The sequence below is a fragment of the Acomys minous genome, assembly GCF_964271855.1.
Source record: "Acomys minous genome assembly, chromosome: 7".
NCBI classification, from domain to species: Eukaryota; Metazoa; Chordata; class Mammalia; order Rodentia; family Muridae; genus Acomys; species Acomys minous.
The window spans coordinates 103,120,690-103,139,595 of record NC_140488.1 but is presented as its reverse complement, the minus strand read 5'-3'; the positions used below and the strand labels follow the sequence as shown (position 1 = coordinate 103,139,595).

The window sequence follows — 18,906 nt, the reverse complement described above, 5'->3', positions numbered from 1 at the left end:
GTTCAACATTGTATAGTATGAGTAAAGAAATTGGGATAAATTTTTGTATTTTGAAGTGGCCACAAGGTGAATTCCTGGGTAGTCTAGGTAAGGGATGATGACTCATATTTGACCTTTCTTGTATGCTTGTAAAAGCCTCTCAATGGTCTCTCTTCTTTTTGTAGTGTACTGTATCTAAGACAAATGACTCCACTGAATCAAATGTCTCAGGTAACTCTCCCTCCTTTCCATTCTTGATAATTAATCAATGGATTCTTTTCAAATAGCTGGCCATGTGAGCTGAAGATGGACACTAGTGCTCTGTGGGATGAGGTAGTAGATTGTATAGTTTTAGGGTCATACCCCATCTTGGAGATAACTATACAGTCTACTGTCTTTCCCACGGTGGTACACTCCCATCCAACTAGCCTTATTCAGGTTCCTGTTACAGTTATGCTGTGTTTTAGTCTGACATGTACATAAGTCATGTATTGTGTTCTTTTCCCCACAAGCTAAGCATGTATATCTGTGAGGTGGTTGATCTTCTCTCATGACACCTCATGAGAACACCTGATGATTCTCAGTTGCCAGTCCTCAGTGAAAATTAACATAGGGAAGTGTGTTTCTCTGTGTGTGTGTGTGTGTGTGTGTGTGTGTGTGTGTGTGTGTGTGTGTGTGTTTCAGAGCTAGATTTATTCCATTCAAAAGACTTTTGTATTTAGGAATTATGTTCTCCTGAATCTTGGGTAACAAAATATTGTTGCTAAATCACTGTTGTTGTTGTTTTTTTTTTTCTTACAAAACCAAAAGTAATGCCTAGTTTACTTCTTTTTATTCTTAATCTAAATCTTAGTGATTTATGGAATCTAAGTCTTAAGAACATTGTCTTAAACATTCAGCTTTTGGGGAACATAGCTCTGTGAGCTACATGGTTATAAGTATATACTTTCTGTTCCTTCTAATCATCTTAACAATGATCAGTAACCATTTTTTGCCATTGGTCCATTTAGTATCATGTTTCCCTCATCTCTATTTATTTGGAACTTTGTTCTGGAATGTTCCTTAAATTCTGCTTTTGAATTAGGAGGGCTATTTTACCAAAGCCAACACAGTTTTTTAAAAGCATTGAGAAGAGAATAGATGTCCCAGTGCTCTTAACCTAGCAAAAGGTATATGAAAGGTCTACTCCAAAATTAAATGGTCTTTGCCTACTACCCTTACTAGACACTTCTGCACATGCCGGGGTGAGGTAGTAAGTTGTATTGTTGTGGGGTAGGGATTTTAGGCCCCAGTAAGAAGATAACTATACAACTTACTACTTTCCCTGGTGTGTGGCATATTCACATTAAGTCCTGCCAGTGTTGTCTTCACAAGGGAAAAGCTGTAGCTGTTTATTGAATAAACAGGAGTATAATAAAGGGAGGTGAAAGGGGACAGATGATGGAGTGATGCAGATACTATTATTAAGTGCCTTGACCTTCATACATTAGAACATATTATTAACTGATTGTTTTAACGTTGGGTGTAAACTCAATATTCTGCTACTCTTTAGTTCTGTGATAACTTTATTTACTTAGTAATAATAGAATGAGTATGAAGGGAAACTATACTTCAGAAATTTTGAGTAAGAATCCTAGAATGTTGGCTCATGCTTGCAATTCTAAAACTCAAAAGGCAGAGAGGGAAGAAAAGAATTCAGAACAGCCTCAGCTTCAGAGTGAACTCAGTACAATCCTGGGCTGCATGAGACCCCATCTCTAAACAGTAGTAACAACAAAGAATTCTGAATACGTTCTGACCATCTCTTTTTCCAAGTAGATAAGGAAATGTGAGGACCTAAAAACCTTTAGTATATTTTTCTGGGTAGCGTTACCCTATCTGTGTGGTATGCAGTTGTTCCTTCTACCTGGAACAGGAAAGATGTTATTCTCTAGATTATCAGAGTCATATCTCCGGTTCTTGAGACATAAACAGCAATGTTTAGCCCTCATCATCATTTTTGCACACAAGGCAAGAGCTATTTGGGGAACAGTTTATTTTGAGAGAGATTTTCATGTCATTTGCTGGATGGGTCCTTACCAAGTTGCATGTGCTGATTGGATTCTTCCCATGATCATTGGCTTAGTTCTCTTTAACCTCCAATATCATTCTTTCCAATAAAGATGGGACTCCTATGCCTGACAGCTATCCAACAACACCCTCTTCAACGGATGCAGCTACATCTGAGTCCAAGGAACTTGGTACTCTACAACCCTCCCAGCAGCAGCCTGCACTCCCACCCCCGCCAGCCTTAGGAGCGATTCCTCAGGAACTGCAGTCCCCTGCTGAAGAAGTGGGAAACTCTACACAACTATTGATGCCTATAGAATTGGAGGAATTGGGTCCCACAAGGCCAAGTGGAGAAGCAGAAACAACTCAAATGGAATTGTCCCCAGCTCCCACCATAAGTGAGTGGAATGTTAACTTTAAACGGGGATTTTTAAGGGGGGGGGGAAGGGAGAGAGAGAGATTGTAACTTTTCTCTGCTTTCTCACTTTAGAGAATTAGGAACTTGGAATCCTGAGGTTCCACATTCTCCTTACTTAAAGCTGAAATTTCTTTTGTATTCTCAGCTAATTATTGTTGCATGTTGTAATGATAGTGTTAAGCATGCCACAATTTATCAAGGCAATTTTATTTTGTTGCCAAGTTTATTAATTAACTTCTGTGAGAATAGTTTTTCAAAGTTGATGGTACCTTCATTCATAAATTGAATTCAGACATTAGCCGGCTAGGCATGGTAGCACACACCTTTAGTCCCAGCAGAAGCAGATGGATCTCTGAGTTTGAGGCCAGCCTGGTATACAAAGTGAGTCCAGGACAGCCAAGGCTACACTGAGAAACCCTGCCTTGGGGGGAAGAAACAAAGAATTAGCTGAAGTTATTCAGTGTGTAGTTGAGCTGGGGCTACAATTATAATCCATATCTGTCTGATGTCAATAATTCTTCAGGTAACAGGATTTCTCTGTAGCTTTGGCTGTCCTGGACTCACTTTATACACCAGGCTGGCCCCAAACTCACAGTGATCCCCCTTCCTCTGCCTCCTAAATGCTGGGATTAAAGGCATATGCCACCACACCCAGCCCCCTGACAAATTTTTTGTTTTGTTTTGTTTTGTTTTTGTTTTTCGAGACAGGGTTTCTCTGTGTAGCCTTGCCTGTCTTGGACTCGCATTTTAGACCAGGCTGACCTCGAGCTCACAGGGATCCACCTGCCTCTGCCTCCCACGTGCTGGGATTAAAGGCGTGCGCTACCACCGCTCGGCGACAAAATATTTTTAACAAGGTAAATTAAAATTGTGTTCACTATCTATAGCCTGGAGAGATTTTTTTTTTTTTAAGGTGCCAGTTTTGTTTATGTCAAGAACTTGTGAAAAGGTTTCTCTTCCCGTTGCTATAAGGGAAAGGTCTATTTTTGACTCACAGTGCCAGGAAAATCACAGCAGAAATTTGAGGGAGCTGGTCATGTGCCCTTATGTATAAAACAATGTAAACATGGATGTTGCTTATTGCCCCTTCTCCAGTTAAACAGCCCAGGGACCTAGCATCTGTGTCTAAATGGTGCCTACAGGAAAACTGAGCGTGATAAATCCCTTACTTGGAATTTCTAGGGACAATGTTGCACAGATATGTGTAGGACAAAGTAATAAATAGAAAAGTCTTGAGCAAAATCTATTTGGTTTTTTGAGACAGGGTTTCTCTGTGTAGCCTTGGCTGTCCTGGACTCACTTTGTAGACCAGGCTGGCCTCAAACTCATAGCGATTTGCCTGCCTCTGCCTCCTGAATGCTGGGATTAAAGACATGTGACACCTCGCCCAGCTTAAGCAAAATCTTAAAGAGCAGTTGAGATGGATGAGTGAATAACGTGGTAATGAAGTGAAAAGTCTATACTAACTTTTGCAAAGGAAGCAACCTACCAAAGATCGTGTCTGTTAGATTGCCTTGATTTAAAGAAGCCATCTAGTCGGGCACGGTGTTGCATACCTGTAGTCCCAGCACTGGGGCAGGAGGATCTCTTGAGTTCGCCAGCCCCGTTTATTTACAAAGTAAGTCCAGGACAGCCAAGGCTACACAGAGAAACCTGTCTCGACAAACCCCAAAAAATAAAGAAAAGAAAAGAGAAAGCAGCCATCTAATTTCTCACTCTTTCTTCTAGCCTCTCTTTCCCCAGAGAGAGCTGAAGATTCAGATGCATTAACAGCTGTCAGTAGTCAGCTAGAAGGTTCTCCCATGGACACCAGCAGCTTGGCTTCCTGTACATTAGAAGAGGCTGTGGGTGATACTCCACCAGCTGGCAATTCAGAGCAGCCCACAGCAGGCAGCTCCACTCCTGGGGATGCCCCATCAGTTGTGACAGAAGTGCAAGGCAGACCTGATGTGTCAGGAGAATCCACCCAGCAACCTGAGGACAAGTAAGCACTATACAGCCAAGAGGAATACCAAGATGGTATTTCAAGCTGAACTTACACTTGTTCACTATGGGGCGTGCTTGCTGCACTGTGTCTTAGTTGAGAAATGGATATTAGGTATCTTTTTGTTGCTTGGGGTTTTTTGTTTTTAATGGGAAAACAGTATAAAGAACAACTGAGAATTATTTCTTTCCCTCAGCTCTCCCCCTGCATCCTCTGAGAGTTCTTCCACCAGAGATTCTGCTGTGGCCATCTCTGGAGCAGATTCTCGAGGAATTCTAGAAGAGCCACTACCTTCAACAAGCAGTGAAGAAGAAGATCCCCTTGCTGGTAAGTCCATGAGTGCTTAGGCCATAATGATCCTGTTTCTGTTTCCAAAAACTTTGCAAGGACATATCCTCCAAATACTTTCTTCCAGGTACATAGGTAGAGGGGGTGGTGGTGCTGTGTGTGTGTGTGTGTGTGTGTGTGTGTGTGTGTGTGTGTGTGTGTGTGTGTGTGAGAGAGAGAGAGAGAGAGAGAGAGAGAGAGAGAGAGAGAGAGAAGGACTAACTAAGAGGATTCTGGTGTTGCAGAATGGAATGAGTTCAGACTTAGAAGTCAAGTTAACCTTAGGTTTTTCACATTCTCTATCTGTACCACTTCCTAGCTTTATAAAATAGGACCGTTATTTAATGTCTCATTTAGTGTCTCATTGACACTGTTAATCAGCTTTTCATTACTGAATCAAGTGTCTGAAATAATCAACTTTTAAAAGAAAGGATTATCTTGGCTTACAATTACAGAGTTTTCAGTCTTTGGCCAGTTGGCTGCTTCTTGATTCTAGGCTTTTGTAGTTAGGCACTACATAATGGTGGCCACACAGAATCTGTCTAGGAGAATCTTATAAAGTGACAGTACATACTATTGAACTATTTGAAGCTTAGATAAATGAGTGTTGTTGTTCTCCCTAGCTTTGCAAGCAGTGAAAACACAACTGATTTTTCTTAACCTATGACATGTTTTCTTTTCTCTGAGTATACCTTTGAATATCCATGAGGATATAAGTCCCTTTATATTTTTTATCTTTCTTCAGGTATCAGTCTCCCTGAAGGTGTAGATCCCTCCTTTCTGGCTGCTCTCCCTGATGATATCCGTCGGGAAGTCCTACAGAACCAGCTGGGAATCCGTCCACCAACCCGAAGTGCTCCCTCCACAAACAACTCAGCTCCTGCAGTAGTGGGGAATCCTGGTGTGACTGAAGTGAGCCCTGAATTCCTGGCCGCCCTACCTCCAGCCATTCAAGAGGAAGTATGTGAGCGGGAACATGGTGCAAGCAGACTACTTTGAAAAGAGCTATTTTCTTAATGATTTTGTTTTGTTCCATAGGTACTAGCACAGCAGAGAGCTGAACAGCAGCGACGGGAACTGGCCCAGAATGCCAGCTCAGACACCCCAATGGACCCTGTGACCTTCATTCAGACTCTGCCCTCAGATTTGCGCCGGAGTGTCCTAGAGGACATGGAAGACAGTGTGTTGGCTGTGATGCCACCAGACATTGCAGCTGAGGCTCAAGCCCTAAGACGAGAACAAGAAGCCCGGCAGCGGCAGCTCATGCACGAGCGTCTTTTTGGACACAGCAGTACCTCTGCACTCTCTGCCATTCTTCGAAGCCCAGGTACAGAGGGCTCTAGAATATCTTGGTCTTGTTTTTAATTAGCCTCTTTTTACTCCCTGTTGTATTGGTTGAACCCAGCCTCTCCTCACTTCACCAATTTCAGTTTCCTTTTTCTTTCCTTGTAGCTTTTACCAGTCGCCTGAGTGGCAACCGTGGGGTCCAATATACTCGCCTTGCTGTACAGAGAGGTGGCACCTTCCAGATGGGAGGTAGCAGCAGCCATAATAGGTACCCTTGTCTGTCTTTTTTTAAAAACCTTGCCATACTGCCTTCTGGGTCCCTTAATTTTATAGGTAGAGAAGCTAAAATTGTTGGAGGCAGCCTGTAGGACTATTCTGGGCTGTTTTCCTTAAAATAAGTAAACAAGCAAATCTTCTTAACCTCTCATCTCATAGTGCCACGGTTTGACTAGGTAGGCCTAGCTTAAAGGCATGCTATGCTGACAGCAGACACTAGATAGTAGTTTTAACAAAATAGAGAGTGGGAACCTACTTGGCCTTAGGACTGTAACAGATAGGCTATGGAAGTAGGGAGGAGTTACTTAGTAACTAGGCTGAAGCATAGTAGATTTAACATTCTAAAACAATTACAGAAGAGATCAGTCCTTAAAATGGTTTTCTTAATCTAGGGAAGGTAAAAACAAGCATTGTCTCATAGATTGTAAATTTTCGTTTCTTGGTAAGGGATAAAAATGTTAGTCTCAGCTGGGCGCGGTGGTACATGCCTTTAATCCCAGTACTCTGGAGGCAGAGGCAGGCGGATCGCTCTAAGTTTGAGGCCAGCCTGGTCTACAGGCGAGTCTAGGACATCCAAGGCTGCACAGAGAAAACCTGTCTCAAAAAACCAAAACAAACAAACAAACAAACAAAAAAGAATCTCTTGGTGGTCATGTCCAGTTACCTGATTTGATGAACCTCTTGTTCACAATCTCAATAATGGTATACAGCATCCTTAAGGGAAAGAAGTTATAAAGTACCTGGTATGTAGTAGATGTACAAGAGGGTCATTGTTATGGATAGTCTTGTCTTTCTTTTACAGTCTTCCTGGGATTATCTCACTCACTCTTCTCCCATGTACTTATACCTCATCCTTGTGCAGTAGCTAGTGTTACCCAGAAACCGTGCTCTGTTTCTAGGCCTTCTGGCAGTAATGTGGACACACTCCTCCGCCTCCGAGGACGACTCCTTCTGGACCATGAAGCCCTGTCTTGCCTCTTGGTCCTACTTTTTGTGGATGAGCCAAAGCTCAATACTAGCCGTCTACATCGAGTACTGAGAAATCTCTGCTACCATGCTCAGACCCGTCACTGGGTCATCCGCAGCCTCCTGTCCATTTTGCAGCGCAGCAGTGAGAGTGAGTTGTGCATTGAGACACCCAAGCTCTCCACAAGTGAAGAAAGGGGTAAGAAGTCAAGCAAGAGCTGTGTTGCTGCATCAAGCAGCCATGAGAACCGTCCCCTGGATCTGCTCCACAAGATGGAGTCCAAAAGTTCCAATCAGCTCTCCTGGCTCTCAGTATCTATGGATGCTGCCTTAGGCTGTAGGACTAACATATTCCAGATTCAACGTTCTGGAGGGCGTAAACATACAGAGAAGCATGCAAGCAGTGGTTCCACTGTCCACATCCACCCCCAGGCTGCTCCCGTTGTCTGCAGACATGTTCTGGATACACTCATTCAATTGGCCAAGGTGAGGAGCTTGAAGGAATTCTTTCCCCCAAGGGCTGGAAGTGGGTGGCACATTGGGTGAGATCTGAACAGTAGAGGGCTCACAAATATCTTTGTTATTGTGCCAATAAATGACTTTGTGTTTTATCTTTGTTCTTTACACTTTTTAATGTACTATCTCAGTCATCAAAACAACTGCACTGTATGATTCTTACTTTACTGATAAAGAAGCTGAGGTTCAGAACACTTTAATAGTTTTGTCATGTGACTAGAAAGTGACACGTTCAATATTCTTTGAAATAATAAACAGTGCTGCCCGTGTATCGGGGGTCCACCTGTACTAGACACTGGGCAAAAATTTGCATCACCTCATTTAAAACCAACAACTTTGCCAAGCTATGTTGTCCTCATTATTCATTGTCTTACTTCAAAGACCTTATTTCTCTAGGCTGCTTTACCACCTACTGGAAAAAACTGTAATCCATCTGTCCTATGTTACCAGAGCTGTTCAAAGAAAAGGAGAGCCTGTGAAGCAATTGTCTTTCACTTAGATTAAGCCTGTTCTTCTTTTACCTACAGGTGTTTCCCAGCCACTTTACACAGCAGCGGACCAAAGAAACAAATTGTGAGAGTGATCGGGAAAGGGGCAGTAAGCAGGCCTGCAGCCCATGCTCTTCACAGTCCTCTAGCAGTGGCATTTGTACAGACTTCTGGGACTTACTGGTAAAACTGGACAACATGAATGTTAGCCGGAAAGGCAAGAACTCCGTGAAGTCAGTACCAGTGAGCTCTAGTGGTGAAGGGGAAACTTCTCCGCACAGCCTTGAAGCCTCCCCACTGGGGCAGCTCATGAACATGTTGTCACATCCAGTCATCCGCCGGAGTTCTCTATTAACTGAGAAACTCCTAAGACTCCTCTCACTCATCTCAATTGCTCTCCCAGAAAACAAAGTATCCGAAACACAAGCTAACTCTGGCAGCAGCAGTGCTTCTTCCACTGCTGCCACCTCAGCCACATGTTCCTCCACCACCACCACCACCACCACCACCACCACCACCACTACTGCCGCTGCCTCCACGCCAACACCGCCTGCTGCAACCACCCCTGTCACTTCTGCTCCAGCTCCAGTTGCTGCCACAACTATTTCCACCATTACTATAGCTTCTTCTACCACAGTGACTACCCCCACAACTGCTACCACTACTGTTTCAAGTAAGTGTTGTGTCAACTCAGCTATGGGGTGTGTGCTATGGCTCCCACCTTATTCCCACTTCCCAATCCAGGAAGTCCTTCCTACATGAGAATTATTGCAAGATATGTTCTTCTTACCATATCTGTTTTCTATTTATCCCTCTCCCCTCACCACCACCTGTGTCTGGTGTATATACATGCATACATCTGTAAAGAGCCAAGCCCTCTGGCTAGGCACCAAAGATGGTGGAATTAACTCCTAATCATCAAGGATTTCCAGACTTAATTATCTGCAGGAATAGCTTTTAAAGAATAAATGGGGGGCCTATGGTAGGGGAACAATTTAGAGAAATACATGGTACGGTTAAGAATCAGCTTCTGGGGCTAAGAGTATCTAGCTCAGTGGCAGTGCTTCCATGGTATGTATAATGCCCTAAGTTCAATTCCCAGCACACAAAAAAGATTTGGCTTTGATATATAGATTGCCTTTTTTTCTGCTTTGCCATTTTGAAACCGTGTACAGTGTAGCAGTCACAAAGCTTTAATGTGTTCTGTTTCCTCAAAGCTTCCACTACTAAAGGCAGCAAATCTCCAGCAAAGGTGGGTGAAGGAGGCAGCAATGCTTTAGACTTAAAAATGGTATCCTCTGGCCTCACTGAAAACCAGTTACAGCTCTCTGTGGAGGTGAGTCTAAGCTCTTCATACCTTCTGTAGTTGAAGGAAAGGGATAGAAATTTCATTTCTCAAGTTAGGACTTATTAGTTCTCCTATATTTTACCTAGGTGTTGACATCCCACTCTTGTTCTGAAGAAGGCTTGGAAGATGCAGCCAATGTGTTACTGCAGCTCTCTCGGGGGGACTCTGGGACCCGAGACACTGTTCTTAAGCTGCTACTGAATGGAGCCCGCCATCTGGGTTATACCCTTTGTAAACAGATAGGTAATAATAGTATTACACAACATTCTATTCTGTCTTATTGTAAACATTCCCAAAACAGCACATGCACGCACACACATTTGGGCAAGCTGAATTAGGCCTTGAGCCTAAAGCATAGATCTTGTTTTCCTCTGCTGGATTGTTTGAGTACAAGGCTAGCTGCCTTTCTTTATATCACCAGCTACATATCTGGTTATGTGTGCTTAGTTGAAGGGATTAGAAAATCCTATTTGTGATAACAAGAAAAGACCTCTTTTTTTTTTCCCCTAATAAATGTCTATGAGAGTCCCATGATGAAGTCATGGGGACAGCTTTTCTTATCTCAAAAGATATACCTACACTATCATCAAATTCAGGAATTATACTTAGAATAATGGCTTCTTTAGTTTAGAACTACATAGATCATAGTCTATCTGGCTCCAGAAAAGATGCTTTTTTTTCTTTTCTAAACCAATATGCATTTTGTGTAGATTCAGTAGACCAGTTATAAATTGGTAGTCCCCAAGTGGTTGGTCCATAGCACAAGCAATAAACCAAATAGGAAATTTTTCTGTTAATTTAAACTTCCTGCAACCATTTCCTAATAAGGTTCAGCTTTCAGCCAGGTGTGGTGGCACAGCGCACACCTTTATTCCCAGCACTCGGGAGGCAGAGGCAGGTGGATTGCTCTGAGTTCAAGGCCAGCCTGGTCTACAAAGGGAGTCCAGGACAGCCAAAGCTACGCAGAGAAATCCTGTCTTGAAAAAAAGTTTCAGCTTTCTTCTGCTGCATTAAGGAAATCTCTGAACACTTGACTGTTCTCCCTTCACAGGTACCCTACTTGCTGAGCTACGGGAATACAATCTAGAACAGCAGCGGCGAGCCCAGTGTGAAGCCCTTTCTCCTGATGGTCTACCTGAGGAGCAGCCACAGACCACTAAGCTGAAAGGCAAAATGCAGAGCAGGTAGGTGGTAGCTCCTTTTGAATGTGGACTAGAGTCTGGGACATTTGAAAAGTAACTTTTGCTGGTTTTTCTCTTTAGCTTCATTTCTTAGGTGGTTTTCCTAATTGTTCTGTAAAATACTTGACCTGGTTTCTCAGATGTCCACACTGGTTAATACTATAGTTGATATTATTTTCTCTAGTTAATATCAGAAGCCCTCCTTGCTCCAAGTATTTATACTTTGATGACTTTAATATGTACGAGCCATCTCTACACTATACAGGTTTGATATGGCTGAGAATGTGGTAATTGTGGCTTCTCAGAAGCGCCCCTTGGGTGGCCGGGAGCTCCAACTGCCTTCTATGTCCATGTTGACATCCAAGACATCTACGCAGAAGTTCTTCTTGAGGGTACTGCAGGTCATCATCCAGCTGCGGGATGACACACGACGAGCTAACAAGAAAGCCAAGCAGACTGGCAGGCTAGGTATGTCTAATTGTGGAGTGTGGTGGTGGTGGATCGAGAGTCCTTGGAGGAACAGGGCTGAAATGTCCTGTTTTGACATTTCCAAAAAGAAAACTCCTCCTCCCCTCCTTTTTTTAAAGATTAAATGTTGATGGCTGTATTGTATAATCCATTCAGGTTGTCTACCTGAGATTGAATAAATCAAGTTACAATAAAGGGTAATAGAAAGAAATATGACAAAGAAATGGGGAGACCAGCATTTTGCTGAGAAAGATTTGACTTTTGGTGTGTGCTTTCTGCCTCCTTGAACATTAGCCATGTTCTCAGACATTGGCCTGCCAAGTTAGCTTTCCTCTTGTCCCATAGAATACTCTACATGCCACTATCCCTTTGCCTGGCATCATTCCCCGTGCTCTTCCCTACCTTGGGGCTTGATTAGGAGTATACAAAACTGCCTGAATTAAAACTCAAACTCAACAAGATGCCTTCTGGCATCCGAGAAGAGAGGAGAGAATTTTAGGCATTCCCTCTTCCTAAATTTTATATTGTGCCTTCCTTTTTTTTTTCCCTCTTTTTCTCAGGTTCCTCCGGTTTAGGCTCAGCTAGCAGCATCCAGGCAGCTGTTCGGCAGCTGGAGGCTGAGGCTGATGCCATTATACAAATGGTACGTGAGGGTCAAAGGGCGCGGAGACAGCAACAAGCAGCAACGGTTAGCATGATGCCTGTGGCCCCTCATTCATTTCTCTACCCTCCTCCTTGCACCATGTCATCAGTGGGGTTTCATTTACCCATACCTTGTATGCTTTTGCATTAAGTTTGCTAAATGAATGCCTCTAGACAACAGGGTTACTTTCTGTTGGTGTTTCCTTTACTGTTTATTGATTGTTTTATTGGCTTGTATTGACGTCTGATTGGATTTGAAGCTTTGCTATCATACCCTACCCCCAGCTATCCAGTTAGTGCTGTTTTGCAAAGTGTCTGATGCTCAGTGCCTTGGTTCTGAAGGCATGTGGGGTTAAAAAAATTAGTGACATGCAATAATGCAGAGAGAACTCTAGAGTGCTACCCTTGAAAGTCCCCTGGGCTTGGTGTACATTATCTATAGTAATTATCTATAATTAATCCTGTCACCCCTGGCCTCTGCCTCTTCATAATTCCTTGGCATCTAGGACTGTAGGAGAAAGCTTTGGGGTGCTCAAGTAGCCACCTCAGTATTGGGGTTCCAGATTAGAATGGTTGTAGTAAAATCTGTGGCACACTCTCATTGCCTTCCTATTCTTGGAACATGCAAATCACTTTCCTAAGATAGCAAGGGTATTCTGAGGCCTGGTTTTTCTTCATACAAAATTTCTAGATCCAGGCAGTGGTGGCACATGCCTCTAATCCTAGCTCTCAGGTCAGAGGCAGGTTGATTTCTGAGTTCGAGGACAGCTAGGCCTACACAGAGAAACCCTGTCTCACAAATAACAAAAATTCTGCTATACAGTATTGTCACATTGGACATACTATAGGATTTGGGGAAAATTACTCCAGTAGCAGTAGAAAGAGAAAATAAAGAGCTGCTATTCTGGGTTATATTTTTTCTGTCCAGTCTCCTGTCCAACCTGATAAAAATGTAGCTGTTGAAATAACCCACCTTTGGAAGATTATGCTAACTTCAGTTTGAACAAATAGATATAGCCAACAAGCCTATCTTCTGTCTGCCTTAAGTGTATATAGACAAAAAGAAAATCTATTCCAGAAAAGTTAGAATTTTAGTCTATATTCAGGGCATGAATGTGGAGGTGGAGTGGGATCTGAGTGAGAATTGGGTGGGAGTAGCTTATAGAGAATACAGACATCCAGGGAGCTCTTGGGGAAACCTGCAAGCTCAAAGTGAAAAGGAAGTGTGCATGCCATTCTTTTGACCTGGAGACCTATTTATAGCCTTTGATAACTAGGTAGGAGAAAGTGTCTTCTAAGCTCAATGTGTGAGACATTCAGGGGCCGACCTCTATTTCCAGAGGAAAGCAGACTTACACCTTTCATGTGACTTTGTCTTCTTTTATCCAGTCGGAGTCTAACCAGTCAGAAGCATCTGTCCGGAGAGAAGAGTCACCCATGGATGTGGACCAGCCATCTCCCAGTGCTCAAGATACTCAGTCCATTGGTCAGTACTACTGCTGTTTGTAGCTCAGCAAAAGAAAAAGTTAGAAGTTCTACTGGATCCCCTGTTCACAAAATACATAAGCTCGGTGAACACTGGTTTCTATAAATGTTCACAAAATCATAAATATAAAGTCAGCCTAGACAGCAGAGGGAGAACCTGTCTTTAAAATAGCAGATTAGGGCCTGGCAAGGTGACTACTTAGCGAGTAAAGGGTATTTGTGCTTGCTACCAAGCCTAACCTGAGTTTGAGCCCGAGAACCCGCATGGTCAAAGGGAGGAGAACTAACTCCTCCCACAAGTTTTCTTCTGATCTCCAACACATGCCATATGTATTTGAACTAAATAACATGAAACTAAGGCAAAATTGAGCTACTCACACCCAGCCTGCAGCCACATAGTGAGACTTTGATGTCTCAAAGGGGGATGAATGAGCTAGCTGGCTTAGAGGGTAATGGTACTTCCTTACAGAGCCTGATTAGTGAGTTTGACCTCTGGTGTGCCTATATGGTAGACGGTAAAAACGAACTTCAAAAAAAGAAAAAAGGGAATGTAATATAATATAATACAATATAATATGGCATGTGCTTTAAGTTTTGCCCCCCCCCCCCCCCCCCCCATTTACTAGCTCTGGGTTCTAAGGTATGATTCATTTAAAGCAATGCTGTTCAAGATGGGAAAAGCCCAGTCTAAGTAAAATGCTTACCATGAAGGATGAGTTCAATCCCAGGTCACAGACACCAAACATGGCGACATAGACTCTTGTAATCCCCATGCTAGTGAAAGCCAAGATGGGTAGATTCCTGGGCCTGGGCTTGAGCTTGATGACCAATTGGCTGACCCTAACTGGTGAGCTCTCCAGGTCAGTGAGAGAAACCCTATTTCAAAAAACAAGTGGCTGGCCCTAGAGCAGTAGTTCTCAATCTGGATTGTGACGTCTTTTATAGGTGTTTCCTAAGATCATCCAAAAACAGATATTTATATTATGATTCATAACATTAGCAAAATTACACTTACGTAGTAGCAACAAAAATAATGTTTTTAGAAGTTTTATTTATTCACACATTGTATGCTGTGTCTTCATGCACATCAGAAGAGGGTATCAGATCCCATTATAAATTTTTGCGAGCCCACTATGTGGTTGCTGGAAATTGAACTCAGGATTGCTGGAAGAGCAGTTAAGTACTCTTAACCTCTGAGCCATCTCTCCAGCCCAACAAAAATACTTTTTTTTAAAAGATAATTTATGTGCATTGGTGCCTTGCCTGCGTGTATGTCTGTGTGAAGCTGTCCGAGACCTTGGAGTTACAGACATTTGTGAACTACCATGTAGGTGCTGGGAATTAACCTGGGTCCTTTGGTCTGTGCTTTTAACCCCTGAGACAGTCCCAACAAAAATAATTTTTATGGTCAGAGGTCATCGCAACATGAGGAACTGTACTAGCAAACAATACCCAAAAGTTGATCTTTGTGCATATATACATAATTTAATTTAAATAGAGATATTTATAGTTGTTACAATTAAATAATTAAAATGGTTTATTACATGTGTAATACTTAACCAAGTAACTTGCACAGAGAATGCTTTTGATGCCCTTTAAACACATTGCTTTAAAATAGTGTTCTCATAGGACACCCAGTTTTGAAATGTTTTATTGAGTCATCTGGACTTTGGGAGGTAAACATTACTCCCATGTTCTCTATCCATCTTCTTTTACCCAAGGTCACACGATCTGCAGGTGCCACAGCCAGGACTCAAACCTAGGGCTGTCAGAGCCTGGAAGAATAGTCAGGATTTGGTTAGAGGATGAAAACAAAGGTCAGGAAGAAGCCTAAGCAAAGCAGGGGTCTGATGGGGGTCTGGTGTAGAGAGGGAGGTGGGGAAAGGGTTAGTGAAAAAGCAGTTGCTTTTCTCCTCCCCACAACATTCAGCTAGTCTTGCTACTTGGCTCTTGAGCAGTTGTGAATAAATTTTCAGAGAGGAACTAGAAAACAATACCAACCATGGGGTCGGGGTATCCCATCTTGCACATTAGGCTTCTTTGGGGGCTTTATGGTGCTGAGACATTTTGACTAATTTAAAAAAGCATGAGGCCGGGCGTGGTGGCGCACGCCTTTAATCCCAGCACTCGGGAGGCAGAGGCAGGTGGATCGCTGTGAGTTCGAGGCCAGCCTGGTCTACAAAGCGAGTTCAGGACAGCCAAGGCTACACAGAGAAACCCTGTCTCAAAAAAAAAAAAAAAAAAAAAAAAAGCATGAGACTTTAAAATTATTAAGTCAAAATAGCTAGTTTATGTCCTAGACTTTTCTCTTGAAAAAGAAAATAGGGAAAAGGCAACCTGATAGCAAGAACAGCTATCAGAATGTTCTAAAACATATTTGTGCTGGAAGGCAACTTTCCAAAGTTCCATCATGGCACATTGCCCTTAAATAACTTAAACAAGAGGTTCCTTGTGGGCAAAGGAGGCAATGGCAAGACTACACAATATTTGCCCTTTGAACACTTAAACAGAAGAGACTGCCGTAATTGAGGAGTCAAACTTGTTATTTAATTTACTTTCTATGTTGTTCAATGAGCAATACTCTTTGGCCAGTGATCCCACTCTGTCTAGTTACCTGTCCTCTTTTTTCTGGGAAAAAATTATCACATAAGAGAGACACTCTGAAAGCTTTCTGACTGTCCTTTGTTTATCTAGTAGCCTCAGATGGAACACCACAGGTGGAGAAGGAGAAAGAGGAGAGACCACCTGAGTTACCCCTGCTCAGTGAGCAGCTGAGTCTAGATGAGCTGTGGGACATGTTAGGGGAATGTTTAAAGGAACTGGAGGAATCCCATGACCAGCATGCGGTATTAGGTGAGTTGCTCTCTGAGGTTACAGAGTCCCAACCTTTTGCTCTGCTCTTGGACACTTTCTGCCAGGTAGTGGTGGTGGCAATAATGTCTTGTAAAGGAATTGCCTTCTCTCTTGCTAATTCTGGTACATTTTACTGTTTAGACTGAGATTTCCTGTTTCTGACTTCCTCTTTAGCTTTGTCTACCATTATATTTCCCTGCAAGTTTTCATTATTTATTCTTTCGTGTTGTATTTTTGTGACGTATTGTGGTTATGAAAAGGTAGGGGGTTTTATATGTTAAAGTTTGTAAAGTGTCACTTTGCTGTCATTACTATCCCCTAGTGCTACAGCCTGCTGTCGAGGCCTTCTTTTTGGTCCATGCCACAGAGCGGGAGAGCAAGCCGCCTGTCCGAGACACCCGTGAGAGCCAGCTGGCACACATCAAGGATGAGCCTCCTCCACTCTCCCCTGCCCCCTTAACCCCAGCCACTCCTTCCTCCCTTGACCCATTCTTCTCCAGGGAGCCCTCATCTATGCACATCTCCTCAAGCCTGCCCCCTGACACACAGAAGTTCCTTCGTTTTGCAGGTACAGGAACTCTTAGACCCACAGAAAGAGAAATGGAAAGGGGGTGATTTTTTTCCTAGCTGACTCAGCAGAATGAGAGATGCAAGAATGCTTGCATCCACACATACACGTGTTGCAAAAAATAAATGTAGTAATGACAGGAGAGTTGTGCTTTAGAAATGCTTAGTACTTACACTCTAAGGGGTTTGAGTTTTACCTGAGGTCATGTGAAATCCTGTGAATGCCCAGATTTCACATTCATACCTCAGGACTGGCCCCTACCTTTAGCTAATTTCTGATTTAGGTCCCTGAACAAGTAGAACAAATTGGTAGCTAGTAAACTGTTCTGTAGCTTCTTAGGACCTATAATATACTGATTCCTGCTGTCATATTTTCTCTCAGAGACTCACCGCACTGTGTTAAACCAGATTCTACGGCAGTCCACAACCCACCTTGCTGATGGGCCTTTTGCTGTCTTAGTGGATTACATTCGTGTCCTCGACTTTGATGTCAAGCGCAAGTATGTGCCTTGGTCATGGGATGTGTTGGGGTGAAGAACTACATAAATGATACCTCAGAGGGGAACTCTGAGGAGGCAAAAAAAAAAAAAAGCCATAATTGTTCCTAGGGTTTCTTGGTGACACCACATCACATTTCTAAAGTATCATCTTACCCTTTAGAGTCATGGTGGTATAGGCAAAACCAGGCTCATCTCTACTTCTCCTTCCTGTACACATGTACTTTCTTATTTGTTGCAGAAATCTAATATAATCTCTATCCATGGTCCCTTACTCAGTAGAAACAGGAAGTTTAAAAACTCCTAATAAATGATCTATCTCTCCCAGCTGCTATGTGCTTTCCAGGTGTGTAGGGTAAAAAGAGAGTGTGTCACTGTGAGTTTCCTTCTAAACAGACAAGTATAACATTGCTCTGCCACCCCCAACCCTACTTCCCTTCCCTTTCTTCATCCTAAGATATTTCCGCCAAGAGCTGGAACGCTTGGATGAAGGGCTTCGGAAGGAAGACATGGCCGTGCATGTCCGCCGTGACCATGTATTTGAAGACTCCTATCGAGAGCTGCATCGCAAATCTCCTGAAGAAATGAAGAATCGATTGTAAGAACCCAGGAGAGAAAACAACCAAGATGGTTCAGGGCAGGGAGCTCTTTCCATATGGTAGCACTGGCCTAATCTGGCCTCATAGTTAGGGCAACCAGTTATGAAACTCCCAATAGTATTCTGGCTTAGATGATATAAATTGAGCTGTCTCCCTGCTTTTGGATTTGGCTTGCTCCCAGGCCCTTTGGCTGACTTACTCCAAGTCCTAGACAGACAAGGACATCTTTAATGTTTGTTAAAGATATACTTTAAGTCTTTGCAATGAGAGCTTGTACCATTATTAGCCTAGGAATAGAATCTGCTTGCCAAGCAGGTGGTAACCCTGTGTTTGGAGTTACCATGTACTTGCATGTCCCTGCCAAAGTGAGTAAACTGTTAACTAGTGGATTGTGGGGGTGGAGGGGGGAAGGGTAGCTTGCAACACCAAGTATCACAGTAACTAATGAGACAGATTAAAATAACGGTCGGTTTAGTTCTCCTGGTACTGTTCACTTCTTCATCTGACAAATGGACTCTACCAAAGTCAGATTCACATAATCTGTCTCACTTACATGATGCTACATAAATGGTCTCCTGGCTTTTGGCACAGCTCTCTTTATTTCTGCTCTCTTATGCAGGTATATAGTGTTTGAAGGAGAAGAAGGGCAGGATGCTGGGGGGCTCCTGCGAGAATGGTACATGATCATCTCTCGAGAGATGTTCAACCCTATGTATGCCTTGTTCCGTACCTCACCTGGTGACCGGGTCACTTACACAATCAATCCATCTTCACACTGTAACCCCAATCACCTCAGCTATTTCAAGTTTGTTGGGCGCATTGTAGCCAAAGCTGTATATGACAACCGCCTGCTGGAGTGCTACTTTACTCGGTCCTTCTACAAACACATCTTGGGCAAGTCTGTCAGGTAAGATTGTGGTAGTCTTTAGACTGCTTTCAGCCCCAGCCCTGTCTGTTCTTCTACCAAACCATGACC

The 18,906-nt window shown here is 43.0% G+C and overlaps 1 protein-coding gene across 22 annotated transcripts in view; it reads left to right on the top strand.

Moving 5' to 3' along the window:
- The window catches only part of HUWE1 (HECT, UBA and WWE domain containing E3 ubiquitin protein ligase 1), a 128,984-nt gene that overhangs the window by 106,005 nt on the left and 4,073 nt on the right, over positions 1 to 18,906 (top strand). For 16 of the 22 annotated variants that reach the window (XM_084789992.1, XM_084789995.1, XM_084790000.1 and 13 more), the window contains 21 exons: positions 165 to 210; positions 2,142 to 2,426; positions 4,175 to 4,430; positions 4,627 to 4,757; positions 5,503 to 5,717; positions 5,796 to 6,084; positions 6,210 to 6,312; positions 7,220 to 7,772; positions 8,330 to 8,963; positions 9,508 to 9,626; positions 9,725 to 9,881; positions 10,690 to 10,822; positions 11,085 to 11,287; positions 11,848 to 11,975; positions 13,319 to 13,415; positions 15,136 to 15,231; positions 16,109 to 16,267; positions 16,590 to 16,835; positions 17,217 to 17,334; positions 17,789 to 17,929; positions 18,550 to 18,837. In XM_084789992.1, the coding sequence (XP_084646118.1) occupies positions 165 to 210; positions 2,142 to 2,426; positions 4,175 to 4,430; positions 4,627 to 4,757; positions 5,503 to 5,717; positions 5,796 to 6,084; positions 6,210 to 6,312; positions 7,220 to 7,772; positions 8,330 to 8,963; positions 9,508 to 9,626; positions 9,725 to 9,881; positions 10,690 to 10,822; positions 11,085 to 11,287; positions 11,848 to 11,975; positions 13,319 to 13,415; positions 15,136 to 15,231; positions 16,109 to 16,267; positions 16,590 to 16,835; positions 17,217 to 17,334; positions 17,789 to 17,929; positions 18,550 to 18,837 (4,397 nt within the window). The remainder of the gene's footprint in view (positions 1 to 164; positions 211 to 2,141; positions 2,427 to 4,174; positions 4,431 to 4,626; positions 4,758 to 5,502; positions 5,718 to 5,795; positions 6,085 to 6,209; positions 6,313 to 7,219; positions 7,773 to 8,329; positions 8,964 to 9,507; positions 9,627 to 9,724; positions 9,882 to 10,689; positions 10,823 to 11,084; positions 11,288 to 11,847; positions 11,976 to 13,318; positions 13,416 to 15,135; positions 15,232 to 16,108; positions 16,268 to 16,589; positions 16,836 to 17,216; positions 17,335 to 17,788; positions 17,930 to 18,549; positions 18,838 to 18,906) is intronic. The other 6 variants (XM_084789984.1, XM_084790002.1, XM_084789991.1 and 3 more) reach the window with 6 other exon arrangements.